This window comes from Rhipicephalus microplus, chromosome 9 (assembly GCF_043290135.1).
Source record: "Rhipicephalus microplus isolate Deutch F79 chromosome 9, USDA_Rmic, whole genome shotgun sequence".
NCBI lineage: Eukaryota > Metazoa > Arthropoda > Arachnida > Ixodida > Ixodidae > Rhipicephalus > Rhipicephalus microplus.
The window spans coordinates 91,155,999-91,182,507 of NC_134708.1; the positions used below are offsets into that span (position 1 = coordinate 91,155,999).

At 45.9% G+C, this 26,509-nt stretch overlaps 1 protein-coding gene across 10 annotated transcripts in view; it reads right to left on the bottom strand.

The window, feature by feature from the left end:
• LOC142771998 (uncharacterized) overlaps positions 1-26,509 on the bottom strand; it is a 371,379-nt gene that overhangs the window by 343,956 nt on the left and 914 nt on the right. For 8 of the 10 annotated variants that reach the window (XR_012886228.1, XR_012886229.1, XR_012886230.1 and 5 more), the window contains one exon: positions 22,494-22,526. The exons of the other annotated variants lie outside the window; for them this stretch is intronic. Coding sequence is in view for 1 of the 8 variants with exons in the window: in XM_075874066.1 (XP_075730181.1) it covers positions 22,494-22,526 (33 nt within the window). In the remaining 7 variants the exon portion in view is untranslated. The remainder of the gene's footprint in view (positions 1-22,493; positions 22,527-26,509) is intronic. 10 annotated transcript variants of the gene reach the window in all.

Genomic DNA, 26,509 nt, shown 5'->3' on the forward strand with positions numbered 1-26,509 from the left:
GCAAGGGAACCTGGCCACCTCACACACTGAGTGGATACAACGGTTCAAAGCACGTCCTACACCTAATGCTTGAACAGAATAGCGAAATCCCTAAACAAACACGGTAAAAATAATAAACAAGGCTATTGTGTAAACATTTGAAAGACCAAGAGAAATGTACCCGTAGTTGTGAAGACAGCAAAATAAAAAAAATGGCAGCACAAGCAGATGGCAGCACAAGCATTCATACAAATATATCACGTAGGCTTTCAGCGACAGTTTGATACGTCGAGACTATTTTCTTTGTGTAACCGATTTAAAATAGTCGGTACGCAAAGCTGTAGCATTTGGATACCGTATACAGTTCTATATTTCTTGACAATCTAAGGTTCTATACGATGAAATTTCTAAAAGCAGCTATGTTGCTGTAAGGATGGCCGTTGTATAAAAGAGTCATCATTTTTTATTTTTTTCAGTATTCTAAGTCGCCCAGTTTTTCTCTTTCAAGGCTTGTGAAGCTTCATACCAGCTTCGCCATTTATGTTTCTTTTTCAATAACGTAGTTTCAATGACATATGTGCTGAACATAGCTGCTCATTGAAGTCAGCACTGTGTGTACGCACAGATATATCGTGCCGTCAACATCTCAGCTCACAACAATTCGCGCGTCACTGTGTGGCTGTTAATATTCCTAAATTCAAATGCACGTCCCCAAGATGAGATTATTTCTACTTTAAGTGCGTCAGCGCAAAAGCTTTTTTTTCTATTGTTTCGGGTTCTCAAGAATGCCGTAAGTATCGGAAGGGTTTTGACTGATGAAATTAAGAATAGCTGCGTATGGCAATCCTAAAATAGCACCTACGCACGCTTAGAAAGAGCGAAACCTTTTAATATGAACGAAACTTGCTGTCGGTGGCAGATCCAGGAGAGGACTCATAACTTTACGGGGGAGCAGCTTTTGCGGAATTGGGAGATGAGCAGGCTGTGTCAATATTTCTTTGGATATGTTCCCTGTGAAGTATTTATGTGGCAAATTTGGTGACGTGCCAATTGTTCTGCAGTCTATTCATTATATAACTTATTAAGTGCGAGAAGTACATGACAAATAATGAAGAGAACACTTTGAGGGCAATATTGCGAGAGCTGTTCGTCAAAGTATTACATAAAAAGCAGAAACGTAACATGATCGTGTTTTGTATTCACAAAACTGTCAATCAAAATAGCTTCATGTCAAGTGCGCAAAAGCGTTACGAACAGTAAACTAAGCCTCTGTGGAAACAAGGGTAATCGCAGCTATACTTGTTCTTACTTTCAAGATTTACATGGCTGGTAGAGTTATCAAACCGGTCAGTTAATAGTTCAGGGCATTTGAATGCATTCTGTCTTTCTTATGCACAAAAGGTCATGATCGCTTCAAAAAGTATACTCTTCAGCATACATGCTTTGTTCCCTTTTAAAATTAAATGTGGGTTTTGATTGGTGGATGTTCATACACTTTGACACGTTGACATGATTTACATTAATCATTGAAATCTTGAAAACGTATACCTGGCAGACATATCACATGGTTGCTAATAAATCGGATAGTTTGTGCTTCAACCTGTCGTTTATGGCGACACGTATCCGGAGTGACCAAATATTATATGGGCGTTTGAGAAAATTAGCGGCCTAGAAATGTGTCTGATTACATTGAATTATGAGAGCAGCGTATATGTAAAGAGGAATTTACTAAGAGTAATAACGCATTCTACTCCACGCTAATAATTGCTTTGAGTTTGTGTATATAAGTATAACAGCATGTCACAATCTGCCCATTTGACATGCGCCACACTGTGGCAATGTGCTCAATGTCACTGTCCCACGCTTTAAGAAAGTTAGGATTTTGTCTTTCCGTGTTCAATTATTGTTTCCAATATGTGGTCATTGTTATCATGTTATCGTGTTACCGGCAACATGATACATGACACATAAGCTTTCATCGTTGCTGCCACACACTACTTCACGCGTTTAATCAGTCATGATGGCGTTACCGACTGCATATAACAACGGTGACGTCATTCTAGAGGCCCCGAAAGCACCGCTATGAAATTTTCAAAACAAGACACTGCGCACAATAATCACCTTACAACTGTTTCACCTAGGATTGCAAAAAAAAAGTTAATCGCTGATTGCACAATCTCGAACACGCCTGGCTCACGCACGAGGTTCTGCTGGCGTCAACGATTTGATTCTTGACATTATTGTGGGCAGGAAGAAGTTTAGAGCATTCCTCAAAAAAATTCACTACAACATTCACATTTAATACACCATATACATAAAAAATTGGCAATCAAAGGTGGCAGTATAATAACCTAGGTTATAAAAAATATAACAATGAAGCAATCAGGCAGCTTAGCAGAAACACACCCTACAAAAACTAACGTCCGACCAGGCTTAAGAGTATATCAAGAAAATACAGCACATGCTAACGAGATTTCTAGTCATGGAATCAACCACACCCATGAATTCCTGCTTCTTGGCGCCAAGTAACAAGCCAGCAGGCTGCTTCTGCTTTCTTCCGAATAATAATAGCCCTTGCATAGATGAACTACTGATCACGCAGTATACACGCAAGTGAATATAAGGCTGGTATCCAAATGTCCCAACATTCATTCGTCGCAGTTACCTAAAATTCTTCCAACATCTGGTATTGACGCATACCGCTCATTTAATCAGATGATGCAATGCTGTTTACCCTAAATTTTTGCTCTTTGTACAAGAATATACTCATCACTGGAAAGATTGATGTGGTGTGTACGTCATTCATATTAAGCAAGGACATGATATTGAAGTTTACGACACTTCTGAAGTTTCTCATCATGCCTAAGAATTTCATTATTCTCTTTTACTACCTGGAAAGCGTTGGCACTATGTAGGCGCACCTGTTCTGGGCTAACATACACCATCATTTCAATTGAACAGCTAAAGAAAGATCTGTATCTGCTATGTACACGGCATACCTATTATTTGGAAGCCTCCATAAAGGCACAAAATGCATTCATTGATTGCAGGGTAGTGTTTCCATTGAGAAATAAATTTAGTATGCACCATAGATTGCATGGAAAAAGGTACCGAGACTTAACGGTATCTACTGAATCAAAAATATAAGGACGACGCTTCACAGAAAACCCACAGATAGCTAACAATACCTAAATTACTTGGATTGCAATAGTTGTTGACGCCCTTTACAGTCCAAACAAGAAATATTCGCTCGGTAGGTGAGGCATATAGGAAAGATGTTACGTGAAGTTTGGCGGTATGAGAAGGTTGCCTACGTAATAAATATGTTCACCACATAAGGCAGCATATGTAAATAAATACGTTCATCACATAAGGTATATTGTTAAATTACGGTAATAATGAGCATATTGATATGAAGCAGAAGAAATTAAAGCTTTTTTTACGTGAAGCATAAGTCCTTCTTTTAAGCAAATAAACCGAGCTGTCAGAAAGCAGCTGCTCGTGCACTATTACGTGTTTTTTGTGAATAATCTGAAGCTAGTATAACTTACGATAGAAGCAGACAATCTGGCTATACAAGTGGCCACTATCTCCTTCGTTTTCTGTAAATATTCATTGGAATAAATTGCTCTGTCACCTTCTCCAAGGCTGGATAGTAAACAGATGCTCCTGTGGTGTACCTTCCTTTCTCCTCCTCCTGCTCCCTCATTCAATGACACGGCATTGCGCTATCTTGACGTGCCTCGTTGGAACTACGGAAAGAATATTCCTCAATGAACGTCCGCGATAGCCAATCTTGTCGAAACGTTTACACTTGGCAAGGATGCGACCTTTCATTCTTCGCGAGAACTAATACTTGTGAAATATTTCTTGCAAAAACTCATTTATATTCTACGGATGTTGCACTGTTCTCTTGTACATAGTTGGGCATGTCTCCGGATGTTTGCTTGCTTTATTTGGAGTTTATTATGGCAAGCCATAAGAAGACACAATCCGTTCTTTCTGCTTGAGAAAGGTGGGCTTTGTCTTGGGTCGTTTCTATGACAAGGTGCCTTTGTCGTTTGTACGACAACATAGGGATGCATTTTTAGGCGAAAGCCTTTATGGCCTCATAATCACTATGCCCGGTGTCTGTTCGGTCTCCTGTCATGATGCCAGCTGTTGCAGCACCTCTTCACACGGATGAATGAATGAGACTACCTATGTTTGGAGAAAGCGGAGGATGGCCAGTAGGTAGATGGAGCCTGACGAAAAGGGAAGATAAAGAAAAGTTGTTGCGCAGACGAAAGGACGAAAAATCCCGTGAGCTTTTGTTCACCGCACCTGCGCCAGTCAGTCAAGCGCACGGCAGAAACGTCCTCACGGTGAGCCAGACTGAGAAACAAGTGATCCCTGTCACGACACCACTCCTGAAAGAATAATGTGGTAGCGTGCTGTCACAATATGTGTAGATAGACGCCACAATCGTGTGTACTAACTCCAGTAAGCCTATCAGCTGTCTAGCTAGGCTTCGGTTTGTGCGAAAGTATTTTTAAGATGCACATCGACAAAATGACTAACTTCTTCTTCAGCCGATTTCTTGGAGGATGAGGATGGCAAAGTATGTGAACGCAGAGCCGGAGACACGTCTCTGAGAAAAGGAGAGTTGTTTGCAGCATGGGAAGATGCTAGGTGGCGGTGTGGCTTGCGGACGGTTCGGTTCGGACTGTCACAGTGGATGGACGTGTTTTTTGAGCGCTCCTGCACGACTGCGCAGATACGTTGTTTTGCATGTTTTGAGCTTGTCTTTATAATTATAAGGCAGCAGTTAAAATCCCTGTAGCACTTATTTTATTGTACGGCTTTTTCGGGGGTCAGTCACCAGGTATTTATTAGTTTGTGTGTGTGTGTTTGATTTTTTTTTGCTGTTTTTCTTTTTGTTTTGTCATCCTGTGGGCGAGGTGCACGTACATTGAACACGCAATTTTTTGTAGTAGAGCTTAGACTTTCTCTTTTTCATAGGGCAGGGCTCGAGTTTTGTGATTATCGAGTGAGATAAGACATAGAACAATTGGTGTCGGAAAGACATGGTTAAAAAGACTGTGAAGTGTTCAGGATGTGGGGTTGGTTTTAAAGTGCATCCAAGTGTAGAAGCGGAAGGAGAAGAGGCTGACACAAAGTGTAGGCAATGTGAGGTCGAGGAAAAAATGGAGAAAATGATGGTTACCCAGAGTGACATGCTCATGAGAATCACCGAGCTCGTGACTGCATTGGCGACAGAGCAAGAGAAAACGAGGGCTATGGGAGAAAAGCTGAAGTCCACCGAGGAAGCCAAGGCAAACAGAGGAGCGACCTACGGAGAGAACAGTAGGGAACTGGCAACCAGAACTGCGGAGAAGAAAGAACAAGCAAGTTTGGAAAAAACAGGTTCAGACGGTTCATTTGTCGCAAAGTCCAGCTTCAGCGTAGTAGTGGTGGGACTGGGAGGGGACAGAGCAGCCGGCGTCACAGGTGCAAGTAACCCGCAGGTGCAGGACGCTCCAGCTGAAACGTCACAGCATGTGATAATCGCCGGGGACTCGAATTTAAATCAATGCACAGAAGCCATCAAAGACAGGGTAAGAGGTGACAAGAAGGTTGCAGTAGGGGCGTTCCCAGGACGCAAGCTGGAAGCAGTCATGAGGCAAGCGAACGCAAAACTCAAAACTACAGCTGATAGACGAAACCTCGTGATAATTTCAAGCGCTTTAATTGATGGGTTAAATGAAGATACAGCAGGAATAGCAACTACACTGGCGAAAGGCGTCGATGACATGCACGCCACTTCTCCTGAGGTACATGTAGCGATATGCACAATGCCGGAGGTACCGGTGCGTGATAGCAACCTGCAAAGAGCGGTTGTCAACGCAAACCAAGAGATATGGTGGATGAGTCGAGAGAAAGGCTTTGAGGTGGTGGAAATAAACAGAGAGGTGCATAGGTGGGGTGGTTTTCAACGATACAGAATTCACTTCGATGGGCGGCTAGGTCATGAGGTGGGTTGGCGACTTGCAGGACGCGCAGTAGCTTTTTTGGGGGGGCAAGCGGGCCCTTCGGGGTGCAGGATAGCTAGTAACGAGGAAAACAACCAGCGAGACTCTTTGACAGGTGGTATGGAAAGATACGATTCCAAAGTGGCACCAGTATCTAACATAGGTAGATCCCGGGGCAGAAAAAAACGTAGCCACGAGCACCGAGCCATTTCAGACATAGGGTATATTAACATGCATGGCGGTAGGAACACACTGAAATGGGAAGAGATAGAAGAACAGCTAAGGGAGGAGAGGCCGATGGTATACGATTTTGTAGAAACACATCTCAGGGACATGGAAGAACCTCCTAACACTGCGGACTATGCGTGGAAACATTGTAATAGAACAGAAGGCAGCAGAAAGGGGGGGTGGTATTGGGGCAATCTTTCATAAAAGTACAGACTGGCAAAGGGTCAAGCAGGAGTGCAAGGAACATTTATGGCTAAAAGGAAAAGTGGCAGGGCAAATGACACTCCTTGGTTTCGTGTACTTGTGGACGGGAGCAAAGGCCAGAGAGGAAAACCAGGCAAAGGTAGAGTGTATATCAAAGGACATTCAGGAGTTAGGAGAGTGCGAGATAATTATACTAGGAGATATGAATGCACAAATAGAAGATATAGATGGGTATACCGACCCGACAGGCAAAATGATCATGGAAATGTGTGAAAGGCTGGATTTGATCATTTGCAACAGTGCCGAGAAGTGTGAAGGGCAATAACATGGGAGGTAGGGAGGCTGCAGTCGACGATAGATTAGGCACTGATGTCGCATAGGATGTAGGATAAGCTTAGGGGAATGTACATAAATAAAGGTGGCTTCAGAAGTCTGGGTAGTGATCACAAACGCATCAAGCTAATTTTTGGAAGAGCAGTGAAAGTGGGAAGGAGACAAGATGAGCAACTACACGAAAATGTTTATTCAGAAAGGCTAATTTAAATATCTACTAAACAAATTGAGAAAGTAATCACTGGGGATAATAAAACAGTGTGAACATACACGATTCTAATTAGATTGTTTGAGCTAGAGCTTGCTAAGGCACGTGACAAGTCACCCGGAAAGAAGACACAAACCCAAAAGTGGGTGGGATGAGGAAGTTAAGAGAGCCATAGCAAGACATCAGGAAGCCTCTAGGAAACACAGACATGCTAAGCAGCGGGGTGAACCGACAGATGATGTTGAAAGAAAATGGGAATCCTTTCTAAGCTGTAGAAGGGATGCATCCCTTCTGATCTATGAAAAGATTAGAAGAAAGGGAGCCCAGTGGCTGGCAGAAGTACATAAAAAAGATAGAAAGGCTGCTGCAAAACTTTGGAACCATCTCAACTCCCTAAGAAATGAGACGAGCCTAGAGCAGAGGCTTATAACTACAGCTCAAGGTGCTAGGCTAGAAGGGGACGAAGCTATTGAATGTATAAGAACAAGGGTGACAGAAAAATTTCAACACAGAAGTGCTTTATGCACCACAATAGACAAGGATGAATCAAGTGGCGCAATGGCTCCATTTTCACAACATGAGTGGGAAAGGGCTGAGAAAAGATTCCTAGTAGTACATCAACAGGCCCAGATGGCAATCCAATTGTGCTGATAAAGGCATTAGGTCCGAAGCCTAAGCAGTCTTTGAAAGAGGCAGTGAGCAAAATAATAATCGATGGACAAGCTCCCGATGGATAGAAACTTAGCAGGATGAGCATGATCTATAAAGGAAAGGGGGCCAAAAGCTGACATAAACAACTACCGTCCTATAACAGTGACATCAGTGGTCTACAGGCTGGCGATGCAGATTATAAAGGAAAGACTGCAGGCATGGATAGAGGATGAGGGGGTGCTGGGGAAACTGCAGAATGGGTTTCGGTCACACAGGAGGTTGGAAGACAATCTGTTCTCACTGACGCAGTGCATCGAAATAACAGAAAAGGAACACAGGCCCTTGTGGCTAGCATTTTTGGATATCAAGGGAGCGTACGACAGCGTGGTTCCAGAGGAATTGTGGGGAATACTAGGCACACTAGGCGTAGAAGATGTAGTCACTAATTTTTTAAAGGAGATCTTTAAAAGTAACAAGGTAGTTATAAAGTGGTAAAAACAGGTATGTAAGCCCACAGAGGTGAAACGGGAATTTAGGCATAATGTCCTCTGTCACTTTTGTTATTCATGATGTACCTAAAAGGATTAGAGGCCAAAATAGAGGGAAGTGGACTGGGCTTCAACCTCTCTTTCGTCAAACCAGGAAAACTCATTGAACAGGCACTACCAGCATTAATGCACGCAGATGATATAGTGCTAATGGCCGACAACAAGGAAGATTTGCAGAGATTGGTGGACATCTGCGGTAATGAGGGAGATAGGTTTGATTTCACAATCTGTAAGGAAAAATCAGCAGTCATGATTTTTAATGACAATGAAGGTAGTGAGCTTAGAATATATCAGGTATTGCTAGAGATAACAGATAAATACAAATATCTGGGCGTATAGATAAACAATGGACCGAGTACCTAAGAGAACACGAAATATACGTGTTGACTAAAGGTAACAGGAATGCAGCGGTAATGAAAAACAGGGCACTGTGGAATTACAATAGATATGATGTTGTGAGAGGAATATGGGAAGGGGTCATGGTTCCTGGTCTGACGTTCTGCAATGCGGTCTTGTGCATGAGATCAGAAGTTCAAGCAAGGTTAGAAATTAAGTAACGTGGAATAAGTAGGCTTGATTAGGAGCTCACGGGAATACACCAAATCAGGGAGTACAAGGTGATATGGGATGGACATCATTTGAGGGCAGGAAAGCTAGCAGCAAGATAAAATTTGAGAAGCGATTGAGAGAAATGGGGGAGGAGCATTGGGCTAGGAAGGTATTCAGCTACTTGTACATGAAGAATGTCGATACAAAATGGCGGAAGTGAACCGGAAAATTGACTGGTAAATACTTGAAAAACAGCAGGGGGCCAAACCAAAAAAAAATTATTGGTTAAGAAGAAGGTGAAGGAAGCTGAGACCGTTATGTTGAGAATCGGCATGATTAAGAAGTCCGCACTAGAGATCTATCAAATTTTTATGCAGGAAATAGCCAAGGAAAGGATCTATGATAATAATCGGGGTAGTTCTCTACTGTTTGAGGCCAGGACGGGAGTATTAAGAACAAAGACAAATCGGGCCAAATACGAAGGGGTAGACACGGTATGCAGTGCGTGTGGGGAGGAAGCAGAAACTGCCAAACACTTGATAATGTTCTGTAAAGAGCTTCACCCTGTAGTTCTGGTTGATAGCGCAGAGTTTTTGAAAGCACTGGGGTTTAGGAACAGTGAGGGCAAAATAGACTTTAAGCGGGTAGAATTAATTAGAAGGAGGTTATCTGATTCGTGGCTAAAGTCAAGGCACGAGTGAAAATTGAACCCATCGCTGCAAAGTACGAATCATCAACCTCGCAATTTAAGGAAAAAAAGTAAATCTAGTTTTTGGTTCATTAAGTATTACGGCTTGGTGGCGCTAGCCACCGCCCGATCTAAAGGGTACAGCCATATCCATCCATCCATCCATCCAGCGTCTGCATCGGCTCCGCCAACCGACGTTGTTCAACTGAGTCCGATGTGCTTCCCCTCCAAGGTTTCTACTGGAACAACTCCGGGAAGTTTCAAGGAACACCTGGATACCCGACTGATCACAGTAGGTCCACTGGAACCTCTTTTTTGGGTCCTTTCTTCGACACCAAGGGTAGGCCTATTTGTGCTTATACACAGCATTGGGCGCCGCAGCGCGGAAAGGCGGAACGCGCGGCCGCTTGTTCGGTCGACCCCCGAAGAGGCCATGCATCATGAGGCAATGGTAGAAAGAGAGCAACTCTCAAAGAGGGAGCCGAGTCCAACGTCTGGATTGCCGCCGATGGAAAGCGGAATTCGGATAAAACCCGCTTCAAGCACGAGACGCGCTCGGCTAGGCAAAATGGAGCCCACGTTGGCGCCACTAAAGCCAGCCAGCTGAGAAGGGTGGCCGTGTGTGCCACCCTTCTCGTGTGTGCAATATCGTGTGTGCGAATGCGATGCGGAATATCTTCGTTATAAGCAAACCCTCCGAATCGAATGCCAATGCATACTGCAAAGTGCAGGAAATATACTTTGCAGATAAAAAGCACTCTGTCTCGGCTTACATTACACCTCTGGGAAATACCTGTAGAGGTGTGGTCAGAGGCATCGACACCGATATGGCCAAAGCTGCGCAACAAAGCCTTTTTTGTCACACCCAGAAACCGGATGGTGCTCTGAGTCAGGCGCATGAAAGACACACCTACCGTGATCGTACTGTTCAACAGCATGAAGTTACTGAACTATGTTCACTGCGGCCCTAACATGCTACGCTGTACACTGAACAACAGGCAAATCGACACTTGCCGTAACTGCGGCCGAATCGGCCACAAGCACGACGTCTGCCCTAGACCTACTGAAAAAGTGTGTGAAAAGTGCGGGACTTCAACCATCGCAAACGGACACAAATGTGTGCAACCGAAGTGCGTGCTATGCGGAGACGCTCATCTCACCGGTGATCGTACCCGCAAAAACAGGTACCAAGTTTCCTACGTTGTAAGAAGACAATGTAGAAAAAGAAGGAAAGGCAGTCACAATACGAAAAACGCTACGAGAAACGCCGGAAAGCAGGCAATCGCCGCTCCTACCAAGACACCGGCTGCCGCTGCTCCCAGGAACGCTGCCACAGAACGCTCTAAGAGTTCCTAGGGTGACTTCAACTTGCAACCTACCTGGGCGGACAAGGTAGCCGGAACAGGTGAGGCCCATGCCCACGCGCAACCAGGGCAACTGTCACAGCAAGCGTGAGACAAAATACAATCGCTAGAGCGCGAGAATGCGTCTCAACAACAGGAGGAGGAGGAGGAAATAACTATATTCAGAGTCCAGTGAGCAGATGAGGTGGGCGATCGGCCCCACCTAGGTTACGGCCAGGAGTCTTTGAATCCTGGCGGCTTTCTCGGCCCGCTGGACAGCCCACATTTGGTCTTCGAGGACGGAGCTGGGTATTTCGGCTTCCCAGCGCGCGCGAAAGCTGTCAGCAGAGGCCGCATACTTGTTTTGAGTACTGATCCCTCTACATTTCCATAACATATGCTCCAGAGTGGCTCTGGAGTCGCAACGCTTGCACCTGTCCTGTTTTTACATATCAGGATGTATTATGTGCGATAGTGCAGGATTCGTATATGTCCTAGTTTGTAACTGTCGCCATTCGACAGACTGTCTTTTGTTAATTTTGAGTGAGGGGGTAGGATATGCCTCTCTGTAATCTAGAATGTTTGGAAATTTCATTGTATCTGGTCATTCTGTCTTCCCACTTCCCTTCGTCTGCCACGCCGTAATCACCGGAAGGCTGGGGCGGCACTTGAGAGGCAGCTCGGTCGGTGAGCCCTCGAGATGCGTCATGTACAGCCCCGTTGTTGCTGTCCCCCGCGATGGCATGAGCAGAAGTCCATATATTATATGTATTTCTGGGGCTTGTTTGACACCCTCCTTGTAGAATACGTAGTGCCTCCAGGGAGATGCGGCCGTTGGCAAAGTTTCTCACTGCCGTTTTGAGAGTCACTGACTATCATGGTTGCGTTTGTCTGAGCTACTGCGAACGCTATGGCTACCTCTTCTGCTGTCTCGGTACTTGTGGTGCGTATCGTCACGCATGTCGTACAGCGTTTGTTGCTATCAATTACGGCTGCGGTAAACCCCCGTCTGCGCTTGTATCGAGCAGCGTCTACGAAAACTGCGTCCTTTCCATTACAGAACTTTTTTTGTATTTGCTTTGCTCTTGTCTCACGTCTGGCCTTATTGTGTTTGGGGCGCATGTTTTTTGGCAAGGGGGGTATCATCATTGTTTCCCTGGTCTTGTTTGGGATGTCCACCTTGACGCCGTGTTGTGCGTGATACGTTATCCTAGTCGCTCTAAAATATGTCTTCCTGCTCATGTCTTAGAGAGACGTTCATAATGCGCTCTACGCTGCACCTCAATGAGCTCACATATGGTAATGTGCAGGCTCAGCTGTAACAGTTTGTCGGTTCTTGTGCTAATCGGTAGCCCTATAGCTAGTTTGAATTTTTTTCGAACGCGACTTGCCATTTTAAGTACGGCGCTACGTATACTATTCTGCTTATCACGAATGCCTGTATCAACCTTATCGTGTTTTCCTCCCTCATGCCACTGTGCGTAGTTGCTATCCTTTTTATGAGTCTCATTATTTTGGCTACAGTTGCATCCAGTCGCCTGAGTATTTCTCCATTGTTGCCCTTGGCTTCGATGAGCAGACCCAGTACCCTGATCCTGTCGACTATGGGTATCGTTTTTCCATCGGCTGTTCTTAACTGTATTTCTTCTCTATGAGCGAGATCTCGCAGGCAGTTTCCTAGTTTGCGACCTCTACGAGTAGGTCTGTACAGCAACAGCTCTGGCTTTTCCGCAGAGCAGGCTAGCCCAGTACCTTCCAGATACCGCTCGACCGTTTCGACTGGTGTTTGAAGTGTTTCCTATATTTGGCCATCACTACCACTTGTCACCCATAAGGTGATGTCGTCCGCATATACTACATGATTCAGTCCTTCCATTGCTTGGAGTTTGGTTGGCAGTCCAATTAGAGCCAGATTGAATAACATTGGTGATAATACCGAGCCTTGCGGCGTACCGGGACTGTCCATCTCAATTTCCTCCGAAACTAGGCCCCCTATCATGATCTTAGTTATGGACTTAGTTATTGACTCATCATCCAAATTGCGTAGCGTTTTGTTAGTTATTCCATCTGGTCCAGGTGCTAATCTAGTATTAGGTTTTTGCAAGACGGCCCTCAGTTCTGCCTTCCCGATCTCATTGTCTAAATCATCATATGCCAGCCCTGTGCAATCAGGGTGTGTAACGGGTAGCGCTTGAGAGATGTATGTTTTCTTGATTTCATTCTGGAAATCCTGCTCTGTACCTTGATATCTTTGTAATAACCGATTAATATTGTGCCTTTTCGCCAACTTGTTTCCGTCCAGGTTTAACAAATGTCTAAGAATGGTCCACGTTTTCGCCATTCTTATCTGGTTGTCTATGTCATTGCACTTTTCCTCCCACGGTTGTCTGCACAGCTGCTGGGTGTATTGCTCTATATCCCTGTTTATTTAGCTATCCTTCTACGAAGTGTCCGGTTGTGCCTTTGGTTTTTCTACCTCCGTTGTAAACCTTCCTTAGCTTCCCACATGTGGAGAAGCTTATTGTCTACATACTCTAGCTGCACCTCCGGTGGCACCGTTTGCGTAGCGGCCTCCATGCCTCGTTTTAACTTTTCGGTCCGTTCCTCAATACTCTGTATCATTTCGTCGGGCTCCTCTCGGATGTTCCGGAACTTGTCCCAACCGAAAAGTTTAGGTTCTCTGCCTTTTGCCTTCCGCGGCCCTGCCCTCAACGTTATTTCAAGTATAAAATGATCACTTCCCAAGTCATGTTGCGTATTGGTCCATTGCGTGTCCAGTATGTTTTTGGTGAACGACAACTCTGGCGTCTTATCCGCGCAAACGCTAGTACCTGTTCTTGTAGGAATGGATGGATTGGTCACGAGCGTCAGGCCCACCTCCTGTGCGTCCAATCACAAGTTCCTTCCTTTCTGGGTTTTGATCCTGTATCCCCACGCATCCCCATGCATCGTGTGGGGCGTTGAAATCTCCTCCAATCACTAGCACCCGGTTGCCTGTTATAGCGAGGGTTTTTCGAAATAGCGTGCGGAATTTGTGCTTTCTGAATTTAGGACTGCTGTAAATATTCAATACAAAAGGACTGTCTTCTGTTTTCCGCGTGGGTATGAGTTGAGGAGAATGTGATTTTTTTGCCTTTATTTCCGTGTCATGTTGCACAACCGCGTAATTCCGCTTAACCAACGTTGCTATTACCTTTGTCTCTCCATCAGCACTGCCGAATGACTTATATCCTGAAAATCTGGCCAGCCCGTGCGTTTCTTGCACCATTATAACATCCGGGGAGCTGGCGTCTTTAAGATGTTGTTGCAAAATGTATCGTTTTTGATTATATCCTCGGCAATTTCATTGCCAAATTGTGTAGCTATTTTGTCTGTCCATGGCGGTGTTACAGGCTCTCTGATCCCTCGGTGGGCACCGAGGTCCTAGCGTACGGTTTGAAAGACGTCTTAACCGGCCCCCCCCCACTTGACTGCGGTCCCCATATTGCTAGCTTGGCGTCGAAATCAGCCACCATTTGGTGCACTTTCTGCAATATCGTCTTGCCTAGCTCCTCGATTTTGGCCTCTAAGTTTGCCTCAAATCTAATTTCTTGTTGTTCGAGCTTAGTTTGCAATTTTCTTTCAATTTGTTCTATTTTGGCTTCCACGGCGTTTGCAAATTCCTCCTGTCTTTCTTGTGGCGTCGCCACTGCTTTTGGTTTCCTTACCACGCTTTTAATAGGAGGGTTCTCTGGTTTACGTTTAACAGGGGTGAGGGCTGCTACCTCTTCGTCCATTGCTGCGACTTTTTCCTCCATTATGACTTGTGAGGTTTCCTCATTGCGTGTAACCCCTTCGTTTTTCAGAAAATGATTTTCTTCCCTGAGTTTTCTAATCTCATTCATAAATGCAACACTGTTCTGCCTGATCTGCACCAATTCAATCTCTAGCGCCTTAATCCTACATTGAAGAGCAGCCTCTGGCTCCGCGCGCGCCGTGGAAGCTACATCAGCCCAGCTCACTTCGAAGGGTCCCGCGGTGCCACGGACGCCGCTCGGTCCTTTTGGGCTTTGAGATCCTCCTCCCTCCTGTGATCAGGGAGACCCCGTATTGGCGGTCTTGGGCCTAGACCTCGATCTGGACCTCGATCTGGACCTCGATCTGGACCTCGATCTGGATCTCGACATAGATGTGGTATTAAACGTAGAGCAGTTTTTGTTTTGTGCTTGAAGCTTGGTGAAGGCTTCTGGTCCAGATGCGATGCGTCCTGCGTCCGATGTACCGATCGTTGACCTGAGTCGCCCCATCTTTGCCTGTGAAGTGCTTTTGCTTCCGTCTCGTTGTAAAGTGCTTCTTCTTCCTTTCGTCGGGATCGTTCCCAGCGGCGTCGTTTCACCAGGTATGGTACCTTGAATCTAGCCTTGCAATCGCGATCTGCCGTCGGGTGGTCTTTGCCACACAGCTGGCACTTAACTTCGCACTCGTGCTCCTGCGGTTGGTTATCAGTGCCACACCCTCTGCATATTCTGCTATTCGGGCTCGGGCAGACGTCAGCTCTGTGACCAAGGCGTCCACACTGGTAGCACACGTCTATTTTCTTGCAGTATAGGGAGCACTTGACCAGTGCTCTTCTGTAGCTCACATAACTTGGAACGCGATGCCCATCGAAGAGGACGATGACGTTTGTGGTGTTTCCCAATCCTCTGGGCCATGAGGACTGTCGGATTTCTCTGGGTTACCAGCATTTCCAAGATCTCTCTTGGAGACATGTCCTGCGTTACTCCTCGGATCACCCCTTTAGATGTATCTTCCTTAGCTGACTCGTACGCAATCGCTTCGAGTTCCTTGTCCCCAATCTTCAGTTGAGCGATGGTTCTGTATTTTTGGCGCGCTCCTCTGATGGTGTGCTGACCACTAGAATGTTCTGTTTATAGTTGGTACATACCGTGTGTTCTTCCGATTCATTCCTGTGTATTTTAGTGGTGTTGGCGACGCAGAATTCTAGACGATTGATCCCGTAGTCAGTGACCTTGAAGCCATCACGTGGACGCAGATTTATCTTGTAATCTTCCTTCGGCAGACGGGGCATCCTGCTCGAAGCCACAATTTTTCGTGCCCTCTGTCCCTTTCTCCACCTTTTACTGACCACGTTCTCGCTTGATAAGTGAGTTTCTTGGTCCTTGGCTTCATGCGTTGTGTTTACTTTGTTGGCTTGTCCTCTTCTGTTTACAAGGCGCCAACCTGCTTCGTTTTCATACTCTTGTTGCGTGATAACGTCGCCATCCACGCTCATCGTAGCCATCCTGTGGCATTAACCCGAGAAGACGCCAACTTGAGGGGGCTCAAGACGCCAGCGTCCGTGGGCTAGGCCAAGCGCATTATGCACAGCAGCAGGAGGCAACGGCGTCGTGCGTTCGTCGGCGTTACAAAAAAGTGGTCGATGTGCCGAAAATTAACCGTCCACCTACTTGAGAGTGGTATCGCAGGGTTCTGTGGTACTTCCACTTTCTTCACTGTAAGAAGGCGTCCGTCGATTCTTCGATTTCACGCTGAGAATCACTCAAAATCTGCGGAGCTGACGTGACATGCGTGTCTGCACTCCGTGGCCCCCTGGCGGTCCCCTACAACAGGAATTATCTGAAATTAAGTCAATCTTGCAAGAAATGCAGCAGCGAGAGAGCGCGTCTAGCGATCAAGCTACCGCTGCCACAGCTTTCGTCAACAGAGGCGCAAAACGCAGGGCAAGCCCTGAGTCCATGGGCGAGGAGACGCTTAACGTCTCAGGCATCCAAATACTGATTGAAAAGCTAAGAAATGACAATAATGCTGAAATTACCCCTATTAGGCTCCAACTGACCGAGCACTCTGCGAGGCTTCCAATATTAGAATCAGAGAGACAGCACGCACTGCTTGGTACACCACCTTCGAGTGAGTAAAATGGCTAACGCAAGCAATCTAGTCATCTGGCAATGGGATTGTGTCAGCTTCCGCAAAAGGTAGGCAGTACAGCAACACTTACTTAGCTCTGCTACCAAAAGGCCAGCAGTAATCCTCCTCAAGGAAACGCTCACCGATGTCATCGCTCTTCGTCACTATCGTGCTAAAGCGTATTTCAAGGGGGGTAAGAGGGGTGTAGTGACACTCGTCTCAAAGCATCTCGCCTATTTACGTCATGACGTAAAGCCGGACTTAAAAATAGAACACATCATGATAGAGCTCATCCCGAACGCTAAACATAAGCAATACATTTTCTTTTTAAACGTTTACAGCTCGCCAGCTGACAGAAAAGAGACGTTTCATGCTCTTTTCCACAAAGCGTGTAAAATTGCAGGGGATCGAACGCTCATCATAGCAGGGGACTTTAACGCACATCATCAAGATTGGGGCTATATCAGGGATACCGCAAAGGGCAAAGCCCTCGCGGCACAGATAAAAGCTTGTGGTTTCACATTGGTCACCGATCCACAATACCCCACCAGAATAGGCAATTCAGTCAGCAGGGATACCATACAGAATTTGACCATGGTTAGGAATGCAGGGGAACCCGTATGGACCAACTTACAAAAGAATCTTAGTAGTGATCCCTACATTAGCAGCCTCACGATAAGAATCTCGTCACTGCCGCTCAGAAAATTTCACGCTAGAACCTTTTTAGAGATATCAGAAAACAAGACGAGAATAAATACAACTCGTTAAAGTAATTATTCACTTGCCTCAAAGAAGACGTTGCTGCTTCCACAAAAGAAGTCGAGACAGAAAGAGAGACAGAGCGCATGGATAGTCAATTAAACCACCTGCTAGAAGCTGAAAACGCGCTGCAGGCTCAATGGAAAATGCAGAAACTAAACCGACGCTTATGCAAAAAAATTGCTAAACTTAATAGGCAGATAAATGAGCATAGTGAAACGCTAGCTTGACATCAATGGGACGAAGTATGCAACCCCGTCGACGGGCAAATGAGGAGTGGTGCGAAGTGGAACCTCCTCAAACATCTACTGAGAGATAAACAATCCAAAGCCAATCAGCAGCTTACAATTGACAGACTTATCCACAACCTAAAGAACTCTGGACTGACAGAGACACAAATTATCGATAAGCTCGCCGCCAGATATCTTTGCACAGAACTCGCCTCTCACAATGACTACCCTCCTGCTGTGCCAGAGAACGGAACGGACCCTCTCGGTTCCCCTTTGACGTGCGCAGAGGTACGAGAGGTTCTATGTGACCTCAACTGCACATCAGCTACGGGTCCCGATGGGATCAGCAACAAACTCTTAAAGAATTTACCTGACGAGGATATAGAGCTTCTAACGAATAAAATCAACGAGGTATTGGAGACCGGGCAGCTTCCAATAGAGTGGCGCGACGCGACCGTCATCCTCATCCTGAAGCCGGGGAAACCCCTTGAGCTTGGCTCGCTCCGGCCGATATCTCTCACTTCATGTGTGGGGAAGGTCACCGAGCGCGTTATCCTCAAGCGGACCACTAAATTGGTCGAGGAAAGGAATCTATTTTCATTTAATCTAAACAGATTCAGGCCGTCCATGTCAACGCAGGATGTAATGTTGCTTATAAAACACAAGATCATTGGCACGGTCTCCAGAGACACCAGAGCTGTTCTGGCACTCGACCTAGAAAAGGCCTTCGACAAGGTGAAACACTCCCACATACTTTATTCCATTAAAGAAGCGGGTCTAGGAGAACATTTTTACTACTACATTTGCTCATTTCTTTAGAATAGAAAAGCTACCATTCGCCTAGGATCACTCGACTCGAAGACCTTTGTTATTAGACCCACAGGCACTCCACAAGGGGCAGTGCTGGCCCCATTTTTATTTACCTTATCGCTGAGAGCACTTTCTCTTAGTCCAGCCGAAATTAAATGTCTCGGTCACGCCTTCTACGCCGACGACGTCACCGTCTGGTGCGAGGGAGGTAGTGATGGGCACATTGAAGAGCGATTAGAAACAGCGATCAGGGTTGTTGAAGATTTTCTTCACAAGGCAGATCTCTGCTTGTCGGCTAATAAATCAAAACTGCTTCTTTACCGGCCAACAATCGGTGCAAAGAAAGAAAGTTTCCCCAATATCTTGATCACCACAACAAACGGCTATATTATTCCGATCGTAAAGAAAGTGAAAATTTTCGGTATGTTCCTAGAGGAGGATGGCAGTAACGCCTACATGTTAGAATGCATCGCAGCCAAAGCCGATTCCATGACAAAAAATTACGAGGGTGGCCAACAAACGAGGGGGCTTATCCGAGGACAACCTTCGTAGACTCTTTCACGCCTTCCTAATGAGCCACATCAACTACATCGCCCTGGTCCACAAGTAGAGCAGGAGAGATGAAGCCTGATTAGAATCAATAATTCGAAAAAACATAAAAAAGGTACTGGGTCTCAAACAGAGCACCTGTACAGAACATCTATTGGCGCTGGGTGTCTACCACACCTTTGGAAAAATAGTAGAGGCCCAACAGGTCGCCCAAGTTGCAAGACTGTCTTCCACGGAGGCTGACAGACAGCTACTAAAACGGTCTCCCATCGCCAGACAGAGGGAGTGCGCGCTCCCTATCAAAGTCAGGGAAATGTATACTGTATCTCAGGTACCTAGAAACATTCACCCCCAATACAACTACGGCTGACGCAAAGCAAGGGCCAGAGCTCTTCTTCGAACAGCGGCTACGATTGAGGACAACATTGCCTTCGTTGACGCAGTGCAATACGCAGCTTCTAATCACTTTGTTTCAGTAGCTACGTCGTTTCGGGGATAGCTGCTGACATCACTTACGCTCAAACATTCGGATGCTGACAAAGCCGTACGGGTGGCAGTGGCCATCGCCATGGCCACTACGAACCGTTGTACTATTTACACGGGCTCGCGAGCCGCCACTAGAGCATTTATGAAAGGCTCGCTGTGCAAAGAAGCCACTCGCGTTCTCTCTGCAGCATCATGGACTGGCTAAAAGCATATAATTTGGTTCCCTGGTCACGTGGGCAGGGATGCTCACGAAACCATCCCAAACGCCAACGAATTTGCACACTCCCAGGCGCGAGGTCTCACTCACCGCACCGGAAGTAGGCACTCGGAGGCCGCGGGAGGGCAGTGGCAAAGGGACCCTCTTCTCACTCCTAACGAGGTCTGTAACCACTATCAGTTGGGGCGTCGGAAGTGTCCGCTTCCACACCCACACCTAAACACACCACAGGCAATCACCCTGCGAATGTTACAAACAAACACGTATCCATGCCCATTTATTTGGTCGAAATTCATAGACGGAATAGACCAACGATGTCCGCGCTGTGGTCATCCGAGGTGCACCCTCCAGCACATGCTGTGGCAGTGTCCCGACTTACACGGGGGCTCAGGGTCTCCCTCCACTGAGGAAAACTGGCTCCAGCCTATCACCAGCTCCGCAAAGGACCAGCAGCTAAGGGCTGTTCAGAGAGCCCGCGAAGTCACCGAGAGCCTTAGCCTCCCGGCGCCATCATGTGTGGGGCCCCCAGACGATACCCCATGACTGGGGCGTTCTCGCCTTCTCAGGACCAAGTGAAGTTCCTTGACTGACTGACTGACTGACTGTTTGCTGCATCGGTAGAACATCAAGAAAGGGTTCGTCCCACGAAGAAGTCTCAAATAAGGTGGGAGATACTACTGGAGAGAAATGAATAGGAGGGGAACCGGGTGCTTAAGAACGAGATCGGAAGGCGGGCCCAGAGGTCGTGCTTGGCACCGACTCTCATCAAAGGTTGATTCTACATCGAGAAGTTGGTGTCGATGTGTGGAGTATACAAAGGGATCGGCAAGTACAGCCGACGCTAATACAGTCCAGTGCTTACTGTGTGGTCAGTTTTGTGGCCGCCCAGGCCTTTGTTTGTATATAGATGTCAGTGTGTAAGTAAACTGAAAATTGCCAGGAAGTGAGTAACCGGGCCTGTGCAGTCCTTCAACGTGTCGTCGTGGCCATCTAAACTGTTGGAAACACGTCCAAGCTCCCAAACGTAACAGGCCTTATGAGGGCTGGACACGGATGGCGTCTGCACGACCCGCAACGAGCGATTACACGAAGGCATGCGAAACGGAAGCAGATTGGCCTTGCTTCGACTCGCGGTAAAGCTGATAAAAAAAAGAAAAGAAGTACACGTACATTTCACATCCGAGCCTTTCTAGTGGGACTGAAAATAATGGCAGCATATCCACGGGGTGAATGACGGAGATTGGGGCGAAGCATCCATCCGTTCATTTGTTCTTGCTTCCGTCCGTCCATGCTTCCGTCTGTGTGACCGTCCGTGCGTCCATCCGTCCGTCCGTGCGTACCTCTGTTCGTGCGTCCGCACGTTCGCCCGTGCGTCCATCTGTGCGTTTGTCCGTGCATCCACCCCTGCAACCGTCCATGCATCCATCCGACCGTGCAGCCATCCATGCGTCCATTCATGCATCTGCCAGTGTGTCCGTTCGACCATCTAGTCAACACTCCAGGTAACACCATTTCGGATCATTACATCATATATGCGTCCGTCTGTGTGACCGTCCATGCATCCATCCGTCCGTCTACTCGAGTGTCCGTCCCTCCATACGTTTATGTATCTGCCCCTGCGTTCATCCATGCATCAATCCGTCCGTGCAGCCATCCATGCGTCCGCCCATACATCTGTCTGTGTGTCCGTTCGTCCATCTAGTCAGCACTTCAACTACCACTATCTCGCATCTTTTCATCATATATTCCGCATATAGAAGCACCACCATCCAGCGGACATTCCAAAAAGACTAAACGAGAGGTGGTACACACACACTTTCTTACGGCTTGCGCTTCTTGTCTACTTCCCACCTTTAACCACCTCGAGTTCATGGTATACACTTGTTCACTGTATTCATGGCACTGCGGCCCAACACTCGCTAAACCTTTTAAAAACCAAGGGGGTTACGCCCAGCGAGTATAACCTAGCAACCCTTTTTTTGTCAGATAGTGCTCAATGTACATGTCAATGGCTGCTAATTGCGAATGAGAGAATGGAGGATTCGGCTTTTAGTTAACGCGCAGGCTGCGAATTTTTCATTGTCCAACAACGCACAGGAGAAATATCTCACCGGCACCACCTTGCAGGTCGAAGCATAAGACTGGTTACGCACTACGACGAGGGACGAACGGATGCCGCTTTAAGGAGCTTCGCCCCTAAAAATCACAGCTTATCCACAGATTGAATGATGAGTGGGGCGAAGCGTCCTTCAGTGCATTCGTTCGTTCGTGCTTCCACCCGTCCGTGCTTCCGTTCGTCGATTGGTTCTTGCATCCATCTGTTCGTGCGTCCTTCCGTGTGTCCATCCGTGCGCATGATCGCGCATTCATGCGTCCTTGCATGCATTCGCAAGTCCGTCAGTCCGTCCTTTCGTATATCTCTGCGTTCATCTGTTCGTGCATCCATGCGACCGTCTGTCGGTGCGTGCGTACGCCCGTCCCTCCCGCTGTCTCTCCTTGCGTCCTTCCGTCCATCTTGTGAACACTGCAAGCACCATCATCTCGCATCTTTTCATCATATATTCATCATATACAAGTACCACTATACAGCGGACATTCCAGAGACTACACGAGAGATGACTACCTACTATTACTAGTACAACTACTATTAACACTACTACAAGATATCGGAAACACGTGATCCACAGCCTAAGGAGCTTCGCCTCTTAAATACAGCAAAATACGATGAACAGCCAGTGGCTTTAATGTTTTCTGTCACCCGCTGGTTCTATTATCCGGACCTGTATTACTTACCATGTTTATTCCATTTCGTCACAAAAGAAGTTTCTGAAAATCAAAATATTGTTTGTTGGTTTTTGTTTCGTTTTTCAAAACTAAATTCATATAAGAATATTTAGGCCAAGTCAACAGAAGAACACTAACACTTACACTGGGTGAAATCTTTTTCTCTGACTTTGTTTACATGCAGCAAGGTTTATTTCGTTTTCATCAGCACGCGTCTTCAGATTACGTGAGCTGCGCCCATCATCAGAAGCAAGAACATTTCATTGCGCTCCACACCTATACTTTACACCTAAAATCATGGCTTCTTGAAAAAGTGATTTATATCGTCTGGCCTGTAAATTGCAGGCTCTGCATTAAGCCACAAACAAGACAGCATTGTTAAGTTCATTGCCATGATCGCCTTCATTTCGAGGACATTTTTGAGACAACCAATTAAAAGACTCCAATCGCATCTCATGTTGTTCAGTTACTCCATTTAGGCAAGAGGGCTAACATTAAGACAGCATACCAGATAATAATGCTGCTAAGGACTCATTCGTTGTTTAGAAGTTACAGGATGGCCACACACGCTGAGCCGTTTTTCTTGCAATATCTGTACTTTTTTTTTGAAAAGCAGCTGCGAATGTGCACGGTGTTGCCATGACCTTTAAGCATGTTTCGAAGTAGTTTACACTTCTGGACAGTTGTATTAGTGCACCAGACTTTTGAAGGTGTAATGGGCTGTGTGAACTTCTGTATTTTTTTCATGCGACCATGAATTTAAAGCCATAAATTTCATTTTATTAGCTGACAATATTTCACGGCTTTATTCCCTTTCATTAAATAAAAGAGTCACCGTGGCGCAGTCGATGACGAGCCTGGTTACTTCTTGCATGGACTCAAACGTCATGGCGTCGATTGGCTGTGACAGAACTGCTTTTTCTTTGCAATTTGTCTTGCAAAGTTATGGTGGAGTTTAACTTAAACACGTTCATGGAAAAGATATTTTTACGTGCACTAATACTAACGTTCTCTGGATGAATGAAGGTTTAGATTGGCCTAAATAATGAATGGGTAAAGTAGGGCGTCCTGTGAATATTACATTAAACGGTCGTAACACAGACACGGTGAAGGAAGTGCTTAAAGATGTGGCATAACAATTCACTGTTGTAGTTAACAACTTCGAATATCTCAAACTATTCATGTTAGAGTAATATTTCAGGCCACCAAGGTGCAGAAACAAGCGTTACCGATTTCACGACCTAATTAGTAATTACACTGCACCGTGCTCACAAACGTTTCAAAGAGAATCTTGAATTCATCGAATATAGTACGTAAAATGAAAGCCCGCCCCCCCCCCCAAAAAAAATGGCCCCATGCCTGCATGGTACACCGCTAATGTCGTCTAAAGACGATCGCCTTGCGTCTGGAGAAATAGAACAAAACATTTATGTGATGTTCTGCGCTAGAAAATTGGTGAATGATATTCTGGAGGCGCTGCGTTAGAGTGCTTCGAGCGTGCAGCGGAAGCGAATGAGCGCATAAAGTCACGTCACACGTGAGACATGAGCGCTATCTGCCAGTTCTCCTAAAAATCAAAGCGCACGCGCCCTGCGCGCCCGTCTCAGAGGTGATAAGGTGTAGAACGCAAGGCGACGGTAGGTGCCACCACCATGTCGTCCTAGCAAAGTGGTGGAAACACTTACCATTGCGTACAAGCGTTGCATGGCCAGCGCAGCGTTATAAAGGCTACGAACCTTAAAAATGCTTATGTATGCCTTTTCGAGTAGAAATACATATACATATTATTGACGTGTTTCTATGGTGCCTCAGATATGTGCAATAATTGCATTTTATTTGACAATTGCACAAGTATGAACGCTGAACATTGAGCATTATTTGGTAGACGCTGCGTATGGGGTTGGCCATTTGGTGTATCGTTTGGTCACTTTGGTGCCGTTTGGGGTACCGTTAAGTGTGGAGAAACAGACAATTGTACAGACAGACAGACAGACAAATTAAAATATTTGTGTTTAAGGTACCCAGGAAAGGCTATCGTCTTTAAAAATGAAGTATTTCTCTTGGGAATATCTAACCACCATCAGCACCATGAAGTTGTCATTGACAAGTAGGGATGCCCTCTGCAAACAAGAAGTATCCAATACAATTCAGCCTGATATCTACAGTACTGCCCCCGTTTCATTGCATTTTCTCTAACTATTCCGTTCGACTCCCGTAATTCATCCCGGTGGTTTTTCCTCCCCCCCCCCTTTACACTCCCTTCAGTCTTTGTTTGGATTGGAAGAGGTTTACGAAACTTACATATGAAAGCGCTAAGGCAAACAACTGTAGCCTTCAACACAATTATGCTTGACAAAACGTCGGGTTCAGTACAACCCCTGTTTACAAGTATTTTGCCAGAGCTAACATCTTCCCTGAACTCTGCCTTTTTTATCTTCGTTCTATTACAAACAAAATACCTACTTATTTTGTCTGCTTGCCATAATGTAACCTGTTACATTCTGTTTATCCTGTGGTAGCTGGGTAATAAACTTTATTAAGAGTCCAACGATGAATTACTGGCCCGGACAAGGCTCCCAGGAGCTGTCGTCTACGGAACATCGTGTGATGTCCTCGGCAATAGCCCTGGATTGCTGGACAGCCCAGATTTCGTTCACTGCATGTGGGCTGAGAAGGGTGGCTCGCCATTGCTCAGCCAGTCATCGTGGGGTACACTAACACTCGTCCGAGTAGTGGGGGTGAAAACCGCACTCACACTCCCAAAGTATATGCGCCATGTCGGCTGTCGCGTGCCCACACCACGGACAGCCGGGTGACGGGTGAAGCGGAGGACACAGTCTATGCAGGTGTCGGGGATTCTCAAATGTGTCGGTCTGAAGATGCCTCAGATCAGACGCCCGAGACCTTTCTAGCTGCAAGTTCTTATAGAAACAAAATAACTACTTCTTTTGTCTGCTTGCTTTATTGTAACCTGTTACACCCTGTTTATCCTGTGTTGTCTGAGAACTTTATGCTGAGTCAAATCTCTGAAAATTTCTTAAAAGACATGATGCGTTTTCTGAGAAATAACAATAGCGTTCCCTCTTCTGAACTGAGACAATGGGAAGGTACTCTTTGTTCATGTTTGAAGCCACCGTCTACTAGGGCTGGAAAAGCTTGGATAAAGTTCAAATTTATCTGCGGAGTTGTGGTGCCGAAGTGTAGGGAAGTTGAGTGGTGTTGTCTGCTTCGTGGTATTGGTGAAGGAAGGCTTTTTAAATATTCGGTTCTCCTTTGTTAGGCCGAATATCAACGATATATATCAGACAACAGTCTCAACAAAGTATATATCACGTTATTCGTACAAATTGGAATGTAAGCATATAGAACCTAAAGGAACAAATAGATAAATTATCTGCGGCAGGGACTGAATCTTTAACCATCGACTTCGAAGAATGCAGGTAATATTGAAAAAAAAGGTTTTGTAGAGGACTGCCGCGAATTCTACAATCTACCCAGTATCTGCATCAGGGGTTAGTGAACACAAAGGGGTTGTGACCGGCTTAACAATTTAAAGGCGCTTGCTCTTGAGGATAAAACAACGTTACCTGTATTACATCAGTTTGTTTTGATACTACGAATTCAGAATATTTTGATACTAACAAACCGCGTGTGTTACCAAAATATGTTTTGTTCACCTCATGTTTTGATTCGTAATTCATTTATTCACTGATTCGTTAAAAAGCAACGGCCATGGACCTGCGAAATTGATAAGTGCCGACACGTGCATGCTATATTGTAACGACGGAAAGAGCAACTACAGCAGTGCACTGCTGTTGCATGGTGTAGCAAAATTCTGCACCTTCTTCCTAAAAAGGCACCCTAGCAGTGTGACCTCGTTTGAAATTTTACTTTAATTTAGTCCTCTCAGCCATTGCTTTCTTCTAGTTTGTGGGAATGCCTCAAAAATATGGACCGTCAAGACAACTAATACAGCACATATAAAATGTGAGGTCGATCAACGAGTATCTATTGGAGCACTGTTC